Below are 12986 nucleotides of genomic sequence, written 5' to 3'. Positions count from 1 at the left end.
CTTTTTTTATGATTTTTTTTGTCAAACAAATTAATATACTAATTTATCTAAAAATGTAAAATAAAATCCTAAATGTAGATGCAATATATTTTTTTTTTATTTTTATGATTTGAAATAAATGCCAAAGCTAATCCCAATTAATTAAACTAAACATGAAATTATTTTTATGTTTTCAAAATTATATAAAGATAAAAATAAGGTACTATTTTTTGTATTATTTTTTTTAAAATTTTTTTTTATGAAAAATACATAAACTAAAATATTTTTTGTAATTTTTATTTTTCTTGTAATAAAATAAAGTAAAAGAGTCAAAATGAGTTGAAATACCTATATTAGGCCTAAATTAAATATTTACATGCTAAAATATAAAAATATGGGGAGGGTCAAAAATCACATGTCTACAGCTGCCCCTCTTTGACTGGAACGCGAAGAGTTTTCTGACAAAGAATGACTAGACAGGTTTTTTGACCCGACCCTTATTTGGAGGGACTAAAACTAAGAGAAAAGGGGAATGTGACCGAGCCCTGGTATTTGAGCTGCCTACATATCCTTGGCTATAAAGGAATCAGGCCACGTGTAGTTCAGAGATGAGTGAGATGATGGAGTATACCGAGGTGGAGAGCCGATCGAGGTGCCGTTCCGTCGAGGTTCAGGTCCGCGGTCCTGTTATTACATCAAAATCAAAAAATGAAAAAGATTAACTAAGTTTGTCAACTATGAGTTACAAGATTCCTATCTATAAGTCCTCTGAAGTTTGATCTTGAGTCTTGAATGGTTCTTCATGCAGACTTTGGATTTGAACCTTGAAGCTTGCTAGTTGCAGATACTAGTTCGTTCTTCTTCAGATTTTCGGATCAAGACCGGACATGTAGTGCTTGTGACCTCAACCATGTCTTGGGCAACCCACATCTTTCATCAACTTCTACATTTGGATTAACTTCTTGCCTTTCTCCTCTCTTTTTTTCTTTATTGTGACTAACTTCTATTGATCACCTCGGATTGTTGACTCGCATTCTTGCCGCGAGCTTCTTTTGTTGCTGACTTGAATTGTAATCTGAGATGTTTTCCCTTTCTCCAGATGGATGCCTGACTGCTGAACTTGAATTATATTCACGTGCTCTCCAGGTGGGCTCCTGACTACTGAACTTGAATGTATTCCCGTGCTCTCCAGGTGGGCGCCTGACTGCTGAACTTGAATTGTATTCCCTTGCTCTCCAGGTGGGTGCCTGATTGCTGAATTTGAATGTATTCCCTTACTCTCCAGGTGGGCGCCTGATTGCTGAAATTAAATGTATACCCTTGCTTTCCAGGTGGGCGCCTGATTTCAACAAAATAGACAAAAACAAAGAAAAATTTCTGCCCCGGTTTGGTAGCTGGGCACATATGTGAGTGTAAACTGAATCATGTTACCAAATATCAATAAGAACTTGAAAGCTGAAACTCGAACTGTACTCCCTTGCTCTCTAGGTGGGCGCCTGATTGCTGAAACTTGAATTGTATTCCCTTGCTCTCTAGGTAGGCGCCTGATTGCTGAAACTTGAATTGTATTCCCTTGCTCTCCAGGTGGGTGTCTGACTACTGAAACTTGAATTGTATTTCCTTGCTCTCCAAGTGGGCGCCTGATTGCTGAAACTTGAATTGTATTCCCTTGCTCTCCAGGTGAGCGCCAAATTGCTGAACTTGAACTGCTTCTCCCTGTTCTCCAAGCGGGTCCCTGATTTCAACAAAAATAGACAAAACAAAGAAATTTTTCTGCCCCAGTTTGGTAGTTGGGCGCATATGTGAGTGTTAAACTGAATCATATTACCAATATTACTAAGAATTTGAAAGCTAGGTCCCATTATCCAAGGGGGTCCTCACAACTCTTAACTACGACAATTTTAAATCTAAGTTATATTTTCTAAAGGTGTGACTTCCGCTAAATCTTGTTATCTAAGAGGGTCTTAAACTATTCCCCATTATCCAGGAGGGTCCTGAAAATCAAAAGTCAAGTTTTATCCTAAGAGTGACATTTCTTTACGGCTGAATTATATTACCCTATAACAGAACTTACGCTAAATCTTGTTATTTAATGGAAATCTTAAAGTTGGGTCCCATTATTTAGGAGAGTCCTGATAACTCTTAATTAAACGACAATTTTAAACCTAAGTTATATCTTATAAAGGTATTTTTTCCTCTACATCTTCTTATCTAACAACAATCTTAAAGCTAGGCCCCATTATTCAGGAGGATCCTGAAAACTGCTAATTGAATCATATTTCCAGCATGCGAACTTTAAAACCATTTTATATTCCTTGGGATACATTTATGCTAGATTTTACTATCATGACTGTTTTGAATTTTAAACTAGGTCCCATTTTTCAGGAGGATCCTGAGAATTTACGGTAAAACCTGTCTGGTACTTTGCCTTTCCTTATGGAGGGTTCTCCGAAACGAATGAAATTTTCTTCCCCTATTTCAATCAAAGAAAATCTTGTCAGTTTAAAAATATGGTGGTTGGTTTGTGGCCTTGAATTTTAAGAGCGATTGCTCATTCACTTCCCATGATCACTTTGATTCCCACTCGAAAACCTTGCTTGTTTACTGAACCTTTATGTTTCCCATAAATCCCAAAGCACGTTAATTGTCATCCACTCAGTGCACATTCTATTCTTTCCTGACTTAAAACACCGGCCTTGGCCTTGAGGTCTATTGCTCTATCGCTTGCCATGATAACTTTGACTTCTGCTTGGAAGATCTTGCTTATCACTGATTTACCACCCTTTTCGTCAATCTTATCATGGAAAATACTTTTGATTCGTTCACCAAAGCACCCTCCATCTTGTTGCATTGTTCATGGATTGATATGTACCAAACCTTCGTGTTTCACCGAAAATACCTTTGATCCGTTTGCCTAACACCCTCCATCTTGTTGCATTGTTAATGAATCGATATGTACAAAACCTTTGTATTTCACAAGGATCCCAAAGCATGTTGATTGTTACCACCTCAATGCGCTTGTTGTTTTTTCCTGACTTATGACATTTTGATGTGTTAGCCAGACCCCGTTTTGTGCAATTGGAAAGCTGGTGGCAAATTTTAAAGTCATTTCTCACTTGTTTCAACCGCACATACTCAAAGAGAGGAAGTAACCTAGACAAAAGGCACAGAGTAAAAGACAAAGGGAAGAGATGATTCCTAACAAGAAAACTACAAAGTGGAAACCTATCAGATGTGGATACCAACTCTAATGACCATGACAAGCACCTGTGGCCTATTCTATCAAGCAAGTCTGATTTTCAACTCTTGTTGTACCTTTAAACCGTGAAACTAGGCTTCAATGCTCTGATTATCCAATCTGATTCACAATCCTTATTCGACTTGTAGTGCCCGAAGTGTTTTCACCATCAAGCCTCTCTCATTTTGTTCTTTCTCTCAACTTACAGTCGCCTCAAGGTGCCCGTGAAGGTTTTCACCAATATGACTCTCTCATTTTTTATTTTTCTAGTTTGGATCAAAGTATCGCCCTTGATATGAATCGCCTATACTTGCTCGACTTGGCATCCCTCGAAGACTGATCAGAAGGTCTTTCTTTGGACCGTAACGTGGGCTTTTGGATAGGGTTAGAAATAAACGGTATCAAAGGCTCAAAACAATTCAACATGGGTTCAAAATTACAACTTTCGGAATTAGATTTCTTAAAACAACCACAACTTCTGCCCCAGTTTCTTGCTTGGGGATTTTTGGATTTTATTTTGATGGGACCGAACCATGAGGCTGCCTATGTATCCTTAAAAGGAATCGGGTCGAAAGTAGTTCATGCCATAGAAATTACTTTGTTGTTGTGATTTTTCTTTCCTTTTTCTTCCTCTTTCTCTTCTTTTTCTTTTCTTTCTTTTTCTCTTTTTGTTATTTTGTTGTTTTTTCTTTTTCTCTTTCTTTATCTTCCTTTTTTTTCTTCTTCTTTTTCCTTTACTTATCTTTCACGCTTGCATTTATGATCTTTACTACTGATTCCGAAGAGGGGTATGAAAGAAAATAAATAAGGCTCAAAAAGGTAACGAAGGATAAAGTGTTTAGATAGAAGAACAAAATGCCTTCATCATTCCAATCTCCAAAACATGCCAAGTACAAACAACACAATTAAACAAACCAAGGAAAGCATTCGTAACATCTTTTGATTGTGCTAGATTTGATAACCATATCCACACATTCGTCTTCTACATTTGTTACATACAAAGCACCATTGGACAACACTCTCACTTTCATTACCACGAATGACCCCCTACAAATTTGGGGCAAACTCGTTGTTATCTTCACCCAATGCAGCATGATGCATTTCAATAGTATATTTTTATGTTCTATCTGCCCCAGTTTCACATGGTTCGGGCTTCATGATCTCAAAATGTCCAAATCTATTCTTGTATCCCTCAAGTGTCCCTATCATCTTCAAAAGTATTTCCTGACTAAACTGACTTTTAAAGTTCAAGCTGAGAATTATGTGTGCATGTCATGTCACTAGAACCAGCGTGAAAAGAACTGTATGAGGAGAAGAGAACTAAACAAAAATGACTAGAAATAGCAGAAAACAGAGAATTGCATTAGACAAACGGTGAAAGGGTTTGAACAACAAACAAACAAAATAAACTAGGGTACAACCCTAAAACAAACCTAGATAACACTAAATGAGATACTACGACCAAAGGAACTAGACAAAATAAAAGGATAGAAGGGTTTGAATCACAAGACAATATCCGGATTACAACCCTAAAATAACCCGGACAACAGAAATGACAACAATCTAAACCACCAAAGCTCCTATTCGGTTGACCAAGAAATGGAGCGTCTTTCCAATTATCAAGCACGGTATCTTAGTCACTGAATTCTGCATCAACAATACTAAGACCTTCACAAATCTCTATCACATTGTTCTTAACAAATTGCTTTTGGGTTCCCTTTGCCTGCTCATTCTTAGGATCAACCTCTGATAGCGTTGAAAGTTTCGCAGCATGTGGACCACCGAGGACCTCAGAAGAATTCTCATATTCCTTTTCAAAACAAATCATATCCACCATATGTGTCTCATTATGCACAGGTGATGGACTTTGGCTAATGTCTACTGCATCTAGACTTTGCACGACAATGTCGCCTGCATCAATAAGCTTCTGAATCGCAATCTTCAGCTTCCAATACTTCTCTATGTCATGCCCCGGGGCATCTGAGCAATATGCGCACATTTGAGAAAAATCAAACTTCTTTGGAAGAGGGTTTGGCATTTCTATCTGGGTCAGCTTCAACATGTCTAATTTCCTTAGCCTCTGGAACAGACTGGCATATGACTCTCCCAATGGAGTGAAGGTTTTCTTCTTCCGTAACCTCTCATTCTTAAATGCTTGATTGGGCCAAAAACCTAATTCAGGGAGTTTTTGGTAGGCTCGTGGGGGTAGATAGGCATTTTGTGGAGCTGGGTACTGGGAAAGTGATGTACAACTTTGGGAGTTTTGTGGAGAGAAGTGGCATTGGGGAGGATCATCTGGTGCACAAGGATATCCACGGGGATGATGTCGAGGCTAGAAGTGTTGATCGGGAAAGCCCATCGGATCATCTTTTCCGTTTCTCTTTCTTCCACCCAAGCTTACTGGGATGTTCTGAATATCTTTCGAACAACTCATGATTTTGCCTGACTTGATTCCCTCGTCTACTAGCTCCCCCATTTTTAACACATCATTGAAAGACTTTCCCAAGGCCGGGATCAAATGACTGAAGTAGGTGGGCCCCTAGGCTTTTAGGAAAAGCTCAACCATTTCTTCTTCACCAATCGTATTGACTCGAGCAACCTGCTCCCTCCATCTGAGCCCAAACTCTCTAAAGCTTTCCTCCGGCTTCTTTTCCATTTTAGATAGGGAGGAGCGGTTTGGGGTAACATCTGATTTGTATTGAAAGTATCGAACAAAATCTTGAGCCATGTCACCCAATATAGGCCACTTGTCAACATCTTGACGAGCATGCCAGTCCAAAGCTGCCCCAGTTAGTCTCTCACTGAAATACGCCATCATCAAGTCATCTTTCTCTCCAACACCTCTCATTTCACTGCAATAAACCTTCAGGTGGGCTACCGGATCTCCACACCCATCATACAAGTTAAAGTTTGGCACTTTAAACTCTGCAGGCAGGCGAACGTCAGGGGACACAGACAGTTCTTTGTAAGTTATGCTACCCTGGTCTCCCATTCCTTGCTTGTTCTTTAAGGACTGTTCTATGCCTTTCAGCCTCCTGGATATCCCATCTTTTCCTTCTCTTCTTGTGAACCTTTCATTTTTAACATGAGGCTCATCCCGCGGGCCCTGTTTGTATGAGTAGGGAACCTTGTGGGCAACCTCTGAGGGGTAATATTGGGCATCATGAGCTTGGAGATAAGCGGGTGGATCTGGAGAGTATGGAGGATCATCTGGCATTGTGTCCGGAGCTTGGGTAAGGGCGGCATCTAGGAAGCTAGGTGGTGGCGTGGGTAGTGCCTTCCCAGTCATCCAAGCCTGATACATGTCCACCATGTGTTATCTCAACATCTTTACCTCTTCAACCAACCCATTGTCCTGTTCGATCAACTGCTTTCGGGCCCCGGCATCAACCAACAGTTTTGTTGTTGTTTGCGATTTCCTTTGGACTTTATGCTGTAGAGAGGAGTTACCACTTTAAAAACCAAAAACCAACCACACTTCTGCTATGATTATAACAAAATGAATCCACCACGTTAGCACTAGGGCATTTAACATAAGATAATCTCACTTTATGTGCAATGCACCTAGCCACAATTATCGATTCTAAAATGACTTCGAGAGTACAAAGGTCAATTGGCATCATCCCAATTTGTTCATTTCAACCTCTCTTTTCTTTGCTTTTCTAGCGCTTGCTTGATCATTTTTTCTAATTATCACTCTTTTCTTTCTCTCATTTCACCCCTCTTTTTTTTCCTTTTTCCTCTCTTTTGTTTTTCTTTTTTTTTCTTTTTTCTTTTTTCCTTTTAATAAATAAAAAAATGATTCGATCGAACCCTATGTAGGTTGCCTACGTATCATGACGCCGCATGAATCAGATCTTTGCGTAGTTTTGGAAGATCAGGAATAAAGGAGACAAACTGACATTCTCTTTTTTTTCTTTTCTTTTTATCTTAATGACTACTCTGATGAGAAAAGAGAAATAAAAGAAGCAAATCTCACTTCTTCTTTTTTTAATCTTCTAGACTCAATGTCTTATAACATATCCTAAACTCAAACTTAACGAGCATATATTTTTGTACCTTTTCTCTTCTTTTGAAACAAACACTCTATGAAAAATTATTAAGGAAAAAAAACCTACAAGAGAAAAATATTTTTTGATTCTTTTTCTTAGGAAGGAAATCTAAACAATAAACCAAAGAAAAATATTTTGAATTTTCATTTGATATCCTTGAAGAAAGATTTCAAAATGAGAAATGAAAAAGATAAAAAACAAAAAAAAATATTTTTAGGTTTCAATTTTTTAATTACCTAAAGGAGAAATTTTAAAGATAAACAGCAAATAAGGTATGTTATTTCTTCTATGTACAATGTCCTAAATTTCTAGAAAAAAGAAAAGAATTTTTTTTTTCATTTTCATTGATTTCCCAAAGAAGAACATCAAAAGAAAATCTTTTGTTTTTTTGGATTTTTGATATTAATACCTTACAGTAAATTCTTTTTTTCTTTGAATTTTTAGTCATGATATACTAAAGGAAATATAAAACAAATTTTTATTTTAAGTTCTAGATATTAATTGCCTAAAGGAAAAACCACGTCAAATGATTTTTTTTAAATTCCTAGAATGAGTATTCTAAAGAAAACTTCCAACAGAAATATAAAAACGCAAAATTTCTCTTTTCTTCTTTTTTTCCGGATTTTTTCCTTGTAACACATTTCCAAATACAAAATAAGAAATACAGTAACAAAAGACTTAGCAAACTTAACTAGACTATGATAAACTCTAATATCACCTAAAAGGCTCGACATTACTGTACAAAGCTAAAAGGTAAAAGATGACATAAAAGAAAAACAAACTCAAAAATAAATAAAAGAAAAGAAAAACTCTTTTTAATCCATTCCTCAACAAATGATCCTGACTAGATAGTCCTGGGATCTGTCACGCTCAAACTACGGTAAATAAACCACACCTGTATGAGAAAACTTTAAACCAATACTATATGAGACAATAACACTTCCTACTGGACACATGCAAGACATGATTGAGGCTATTTTTGCAAAATGACTTATTTAGCCAAAAGGTGGCTAGCAATGCAAAATTTGGCTAAGACCCCGCAAAGCCAAGAACCTAAGATTTACTAGGAAAGACCGGACCCTATGTGGGTTGCCTACGTATCACACCCCGAAAGACGAGAATCAGGTATGCGTAGTTCGGGCAGATTGGATACGGTCGAGAATTAAAAAGAAACGACTAATTTAGAGAAAACATTTTTTTGTTTTTTCTTGAAAAATGATGAAACATGAAAACTCTTTTTGGATTTTCTTTTTTCCTCTTTTTTTCTTTGATTTTCGAAAAATGATGAAAAAGTGTAAAATCTTTTTTTGAATTTTTCAAGCTTTTTTTTTGTCTTTTTCTTAATAAAAATGTAACAAAAACATAACTGGGCTCCACTTGCTTTATTTTCACACTTCACCCTCTTTTTTTCATTTGCCCTCAACTATTGTTGGTCCACCAAATGACCCTTTTACCCTTGAAGATTGCAACATGTAGCACATTAGGATGCATTAGGATGGTCTTTAATTTTTGGGTACACCTGTCCTAGACGGACCCAAACCTTGTGTTGAGTCCCCAAAGTCAAATGCACATGATGCAGATAAGCGCTCCTACTAGGGATCCGGCATGAGGCTGAGTTATTCTAGGTTTAAAACCTGGGTGTATTGTTCTAGACCTGGCTTACCTGAGCGGACAACTCGAGCCGAGGGGGGGCTGCGTACCAGTAATCAAAAGATCATCCAGCTTTGCAACTTGTCCGAACCTCGTTCTATTTGGGATATGACACTAACAGAAAGAAGTCACGAACAGTGTGCACTCCTCGGGAGAGAGAAGAGAGGGGTTTCGTAGTAGTTTATATATATAGTTCAAATAATATCAAAGCGGTAAAAAGAAACATTTTGCACATTAGGCCCAAACATGTAATAAAATCAGATAATAAACAAAGCCAAATATAACAATTCATCTAAGCTCGAATTCTAAATCCTGAACCAAAAGTTTTGGGTTTTTCTCCCCAGCGGAGTCGCCAGAGTTGTCACATCTCCTTTTTTACCACCCGGAAGGGTACAAGGGAGTTTTTTCACTTTAAGTGACATTATTCGAAATGAGATTAATTATTTATCAGAGTCGCCACTTGGAATATTTCAATTGGTGTTCTAAGTCACCGGTTTATTTTAAATCCCAAATCGAGGAAATTTCGACTTTCCTTTTGAAATCTGCGAACTAGAAATTCTGAGTAACGAATTCTGTTAACCCGGGAGAAGGTGTTAGGCATTCCCGGATTCCGTGGTTCTAGCACGGTCGCTTAAACTATTATAATTGGCCTATTATATGATTTTAATACATGTTTTAGCCTATGATACATTTTAACTTACTAAATCTCTTTTAATTATTTTTTAGGAAGATTCAATGTTATTTAAAACACGCCTTGAACCACGCCACATGAAATGCACCCGCGATCCATGACACATTTTATTTAACGTTGTTGAGAATTGGAGTTGGGTCACTTTAAATGCACACCCAAGTTTAAGGAAATTAATTTAAATAGCGCGCATAAAGCAACTACGCACTTTCAAGTTTGCGAGGGCCATGGAAAATTCAACAAATGGCACACCTCGATTTTTAAAGAGTTAAAATTAATTAAGTGAGGGCCATGAGTTTTGGGATTTTAATTAAGTGAGGGCCTATAATTATTTTAAAAGGATTTGGTACTCAATTAAAGCAATATATGGTTGTTCGTACTTAAGACTATCTTGAAATTCAATATAAAGCTATTAATTATACACATACTTTGGGACAAAAATATTTCGATCGTATCTACAAGGTGACGAAACTTTGTGCGATGACATATAGAAATTTGATCAAGATAAACATAGACTTGAAAATAAAAACAATAAAAATTCCTTTATTTTTTTTATTTTAATGAAAAGATAGTGGATATTAGCCAAAAATAGATATAAATAGAAATCAAATCCCATTCAGACTATTAGTTCAATCTAAGAATGTTTGAACAGAAAGCTACGAATAAAAATATTCAACTTGAAATTTATCCTCAAACCCAAATCATTAAAAGAAAAGAAAATTAAATTTTAAAACAACTGCAAAAAAAAATATTCATATTGTTAATTAGCGGTTTCCATTTATTCCATGTGGAAGAAATCTACCAAAAGTTAGAAATAAATAGCAGAGTCAGTAACATGCAAACCATGACCTATGTTTATCACAATCATCACCCTAACTATATTGTTAATCCAAAAAAAAATTATCATTTTTGGATAAGGGAAGTTGGGCCATCTCTTAATCTACTGATTGAAGCATTGGGCCTAGCAAATGAACTTGTTCTGCCCGCGCCCTTTGTTACACCTAGTTCCATTGAACCCAAACATACAATCAGCTCAAACTCTCATGAACCATTAATAAACCAACTATCCTTGGAAATACAATCACTGAATCAATAGAGAAGGAGACGGCACAAATGGCAACAAAGAAATCAATTCATAAAGCATGTGACAAAATTACCAAAACTAGCAACGACAATGAATTTGAAAGTATTGAAACACAACGTAAATTACCAAATAAAGAAATGAATTAAAATTGAACCTTTATTATGGAATATGTTCCCCAATGTGTACAACACGAAATAGAGCTCTGAAAGTTCTCCGATGAGCTTATCGATCAGAATTTGAACTGGAATCGACGACCTCGAACCGCCTCGACTCGAACTCGTTGATAACCTGTGCTATGTTCTCGGTGTTTGGAGTGTGGAGGCTGATTTTTGGACTGTTTTTCGAGCAGATTTTCGCTGGGTTTTGGGGGCTATTTTTTAGTTGGAATCGGGGTTGTTTGGGGCTGCTTTAGGGAAGGGTTTGCGGCTGGTATTTCAAAGGTGCTTCAAGAGTGTTTTAGGATGAAATTGAGCACATTTTTAGCTACTATTTCAAAGCAAAAGAAGGTGTATTTTAATGGATAAAAATGGACAAAAGAAGGGAATTATGGGTCGAAGAGCTATGGAGCTTAAGGGATTCTTTCAATGGCTGATTTTTTAGTTTTTTATCGAGCTTGAAATGCAGAAGCAGAATGTATTTTCGTTCTCTCTTTGTTCCCGTTTTCTTTTTCATTTCTTTTCCTCCGTTTCCTCACCTTTTCCCTAGGTGTTCGTTCACCAGATATCCCTTTTTTGGTGTTCTCCGTTGAAGAAAGGGATGACAAGGAAGGGTTCCTTTCTTTGTGAAATGCGGCGCTACTCTTTTTTGTGTTCAAGAAAGGAGCCTCTGATTTTTTCCTTGTTTTTCTGTCCCTATTCTTCTTAGTCTAAATAGGCAGTAGAAAATGTTCCTTTGATTCATACATGCCCCTTCAACAATTTTTTATTTGATCCCACCCAATTCAATTTCTTTTAATTATTCAATAGTGCATTTTGAACCCCATCACTTTAGAAGCTTCTTATAGTTAGGTAATATTCCCTTTATTGAGTAATTCCCCAAACTAACCTTAAATTCCTAATTATACACATCAAACAAATAAGCTAATATCTTCAAATGGATTGAAGATCAGGAAAATTCAAAGCTGAAGAGTATATCTAACAACTATTGAATGAACCTAAGCCATTAAAAAGGTAACAACTCATAATAAACTATCCTGAAATAATTGAATTCCTAATGAAACTCTCATAATTTCTTGGACTAATTAATGCAAAATAAAAAAAAATAACAATTGAAACATGTCCAAATAACTCACAACAAAGTAACAGAAACCTAAATCATTCTACCAAATTAACTTAATTATAATAATTATCAAAATTCGAAAATCAAAGAGTAAAATGCAACATGACTTTTTTATGATTTTTTTGTCAAACAAATTAATGTACTAATTAATCTAAAAATGTAAAATAAAATCCTAAATGCAGATGCAATATATTTTTTATATTTTATGATTTAAAATAAATGTCAAAGCTAATCCTAATTAATTAAACTAAACATGAAACTATTTTTGTGTTTTTGAAATTATATAAAGATAAAAATAAGGTACTATTTTTGTATTATTTTTTTTAAATTTTTTTTTATGAAAATACATAAACTAAAATATTTTTGTAATTTTTATTTTTCTTGTAATAAAATAAAGTAAAAGAGTCAAAATGAGTTGAAATACCTATATTAGGCCTAAATTAAATATTTACATGCTAAAATATAAAAATATTGGGGAGGGTCAAAAATCACATGTCTACACCAACTATTCGCTAGGCCTTCAAGTATGAACACACTCTACTAGGAACATAATCCGACGAACCTCGCCACTCAATCTGTGGCACCCCCGGCATAGCCAATATCACCGTCTTAGCGTGACAGTCCAGAATAGTATGACACAGAGACAACCAATCCATGCCCAATATCACATCAAAATTAACCATACTAAGCAATAAAAGGTCTACTTGGGTCTCCAAACCGCAATAGTCACCACACAAGACCGATATACACGGTCCATAACAATAGTATTTCCCATATGAGTAGATACATGAACAGATAAAACAAGAGACTCGCGGGGCGTATCTAAATAATGAGCAAAATATGACGACACATATGAAAAAGTGGAACCAGAATCAAATAATATAGATGCATTCCTATGACAAACTGAGATAATACATGTGATCACAGTATCTAAAGCAATAGCATCCGGTCTGGCAGGGAGTGCATTTAAACGATCCAGATCGCCACCTGATCGGCCTCCCCCTCTAGGGCGACCCC

At 36.3% G+C, this 12986-nt stretch overlaps 1 protein-coding gene across 2 annotated transcripts; it reads right to left on the bottom strand.

The window, feature by feature from the left end:
* Nucleotides 1–123: 123 nt before the first annotated feature.
* On the bottom strand, nucleotides 124–11604 carry LOC142174820 (uncharacterized). Of its 2 annotated transcripts, none has more exons than XM_075241120.1 (2): nucleotides 10846–11591; nucleotides 124–6650 (listed from the first exon to the last, which is right to left on the bottom strand). In XM_075241120.1, exon 2 carries the CDS (start codon nucleotides 6528–6530, stop codon nucleotides 5757–5759), a length of 774 nt encoding a protein of 257 aa, XP_075097221.1. In that variant the 5' UTR covers nucleotides 6531–6650; nucleotides 10846–11591; the 3' UTR covers nucleotides 124–5756. The 2 variants fall into 2 exon arrangements, 1 of the variants encoding a protein (XP_075097221.1); XR_012703896.1 differs by lacking the exon at nucleotides 124–6650 and adding an exon at nucleotides 7851–10608 and having other exon boundaries at nucleotides 10846–11604.
* Between the last annotated feature and the right edge of the window lie 1382 nt (nucleotides 11605–12986).

The sequence above is a fragment of the Nicotiana tabacum genome, chromosome 20, assembly GCF_000715075.1.
Source record: "Nicotiana tabacum cultivar K326 chromosome 20, ASM71507v2, whole genome shotgun sequence".
NCBI classification, from domain to species: Eukaryota; Viridiplantae; Streptophyta; class Magnoliopsida; order Solanales; family Solanaceae; genus Nicotiana; species Nicotiana tabacum.
The sequence above is the reverse complement of the archived record's forward strand: the minus strand, read 5'-3'. Positions and strand labels throughout refer to the sequence as shown.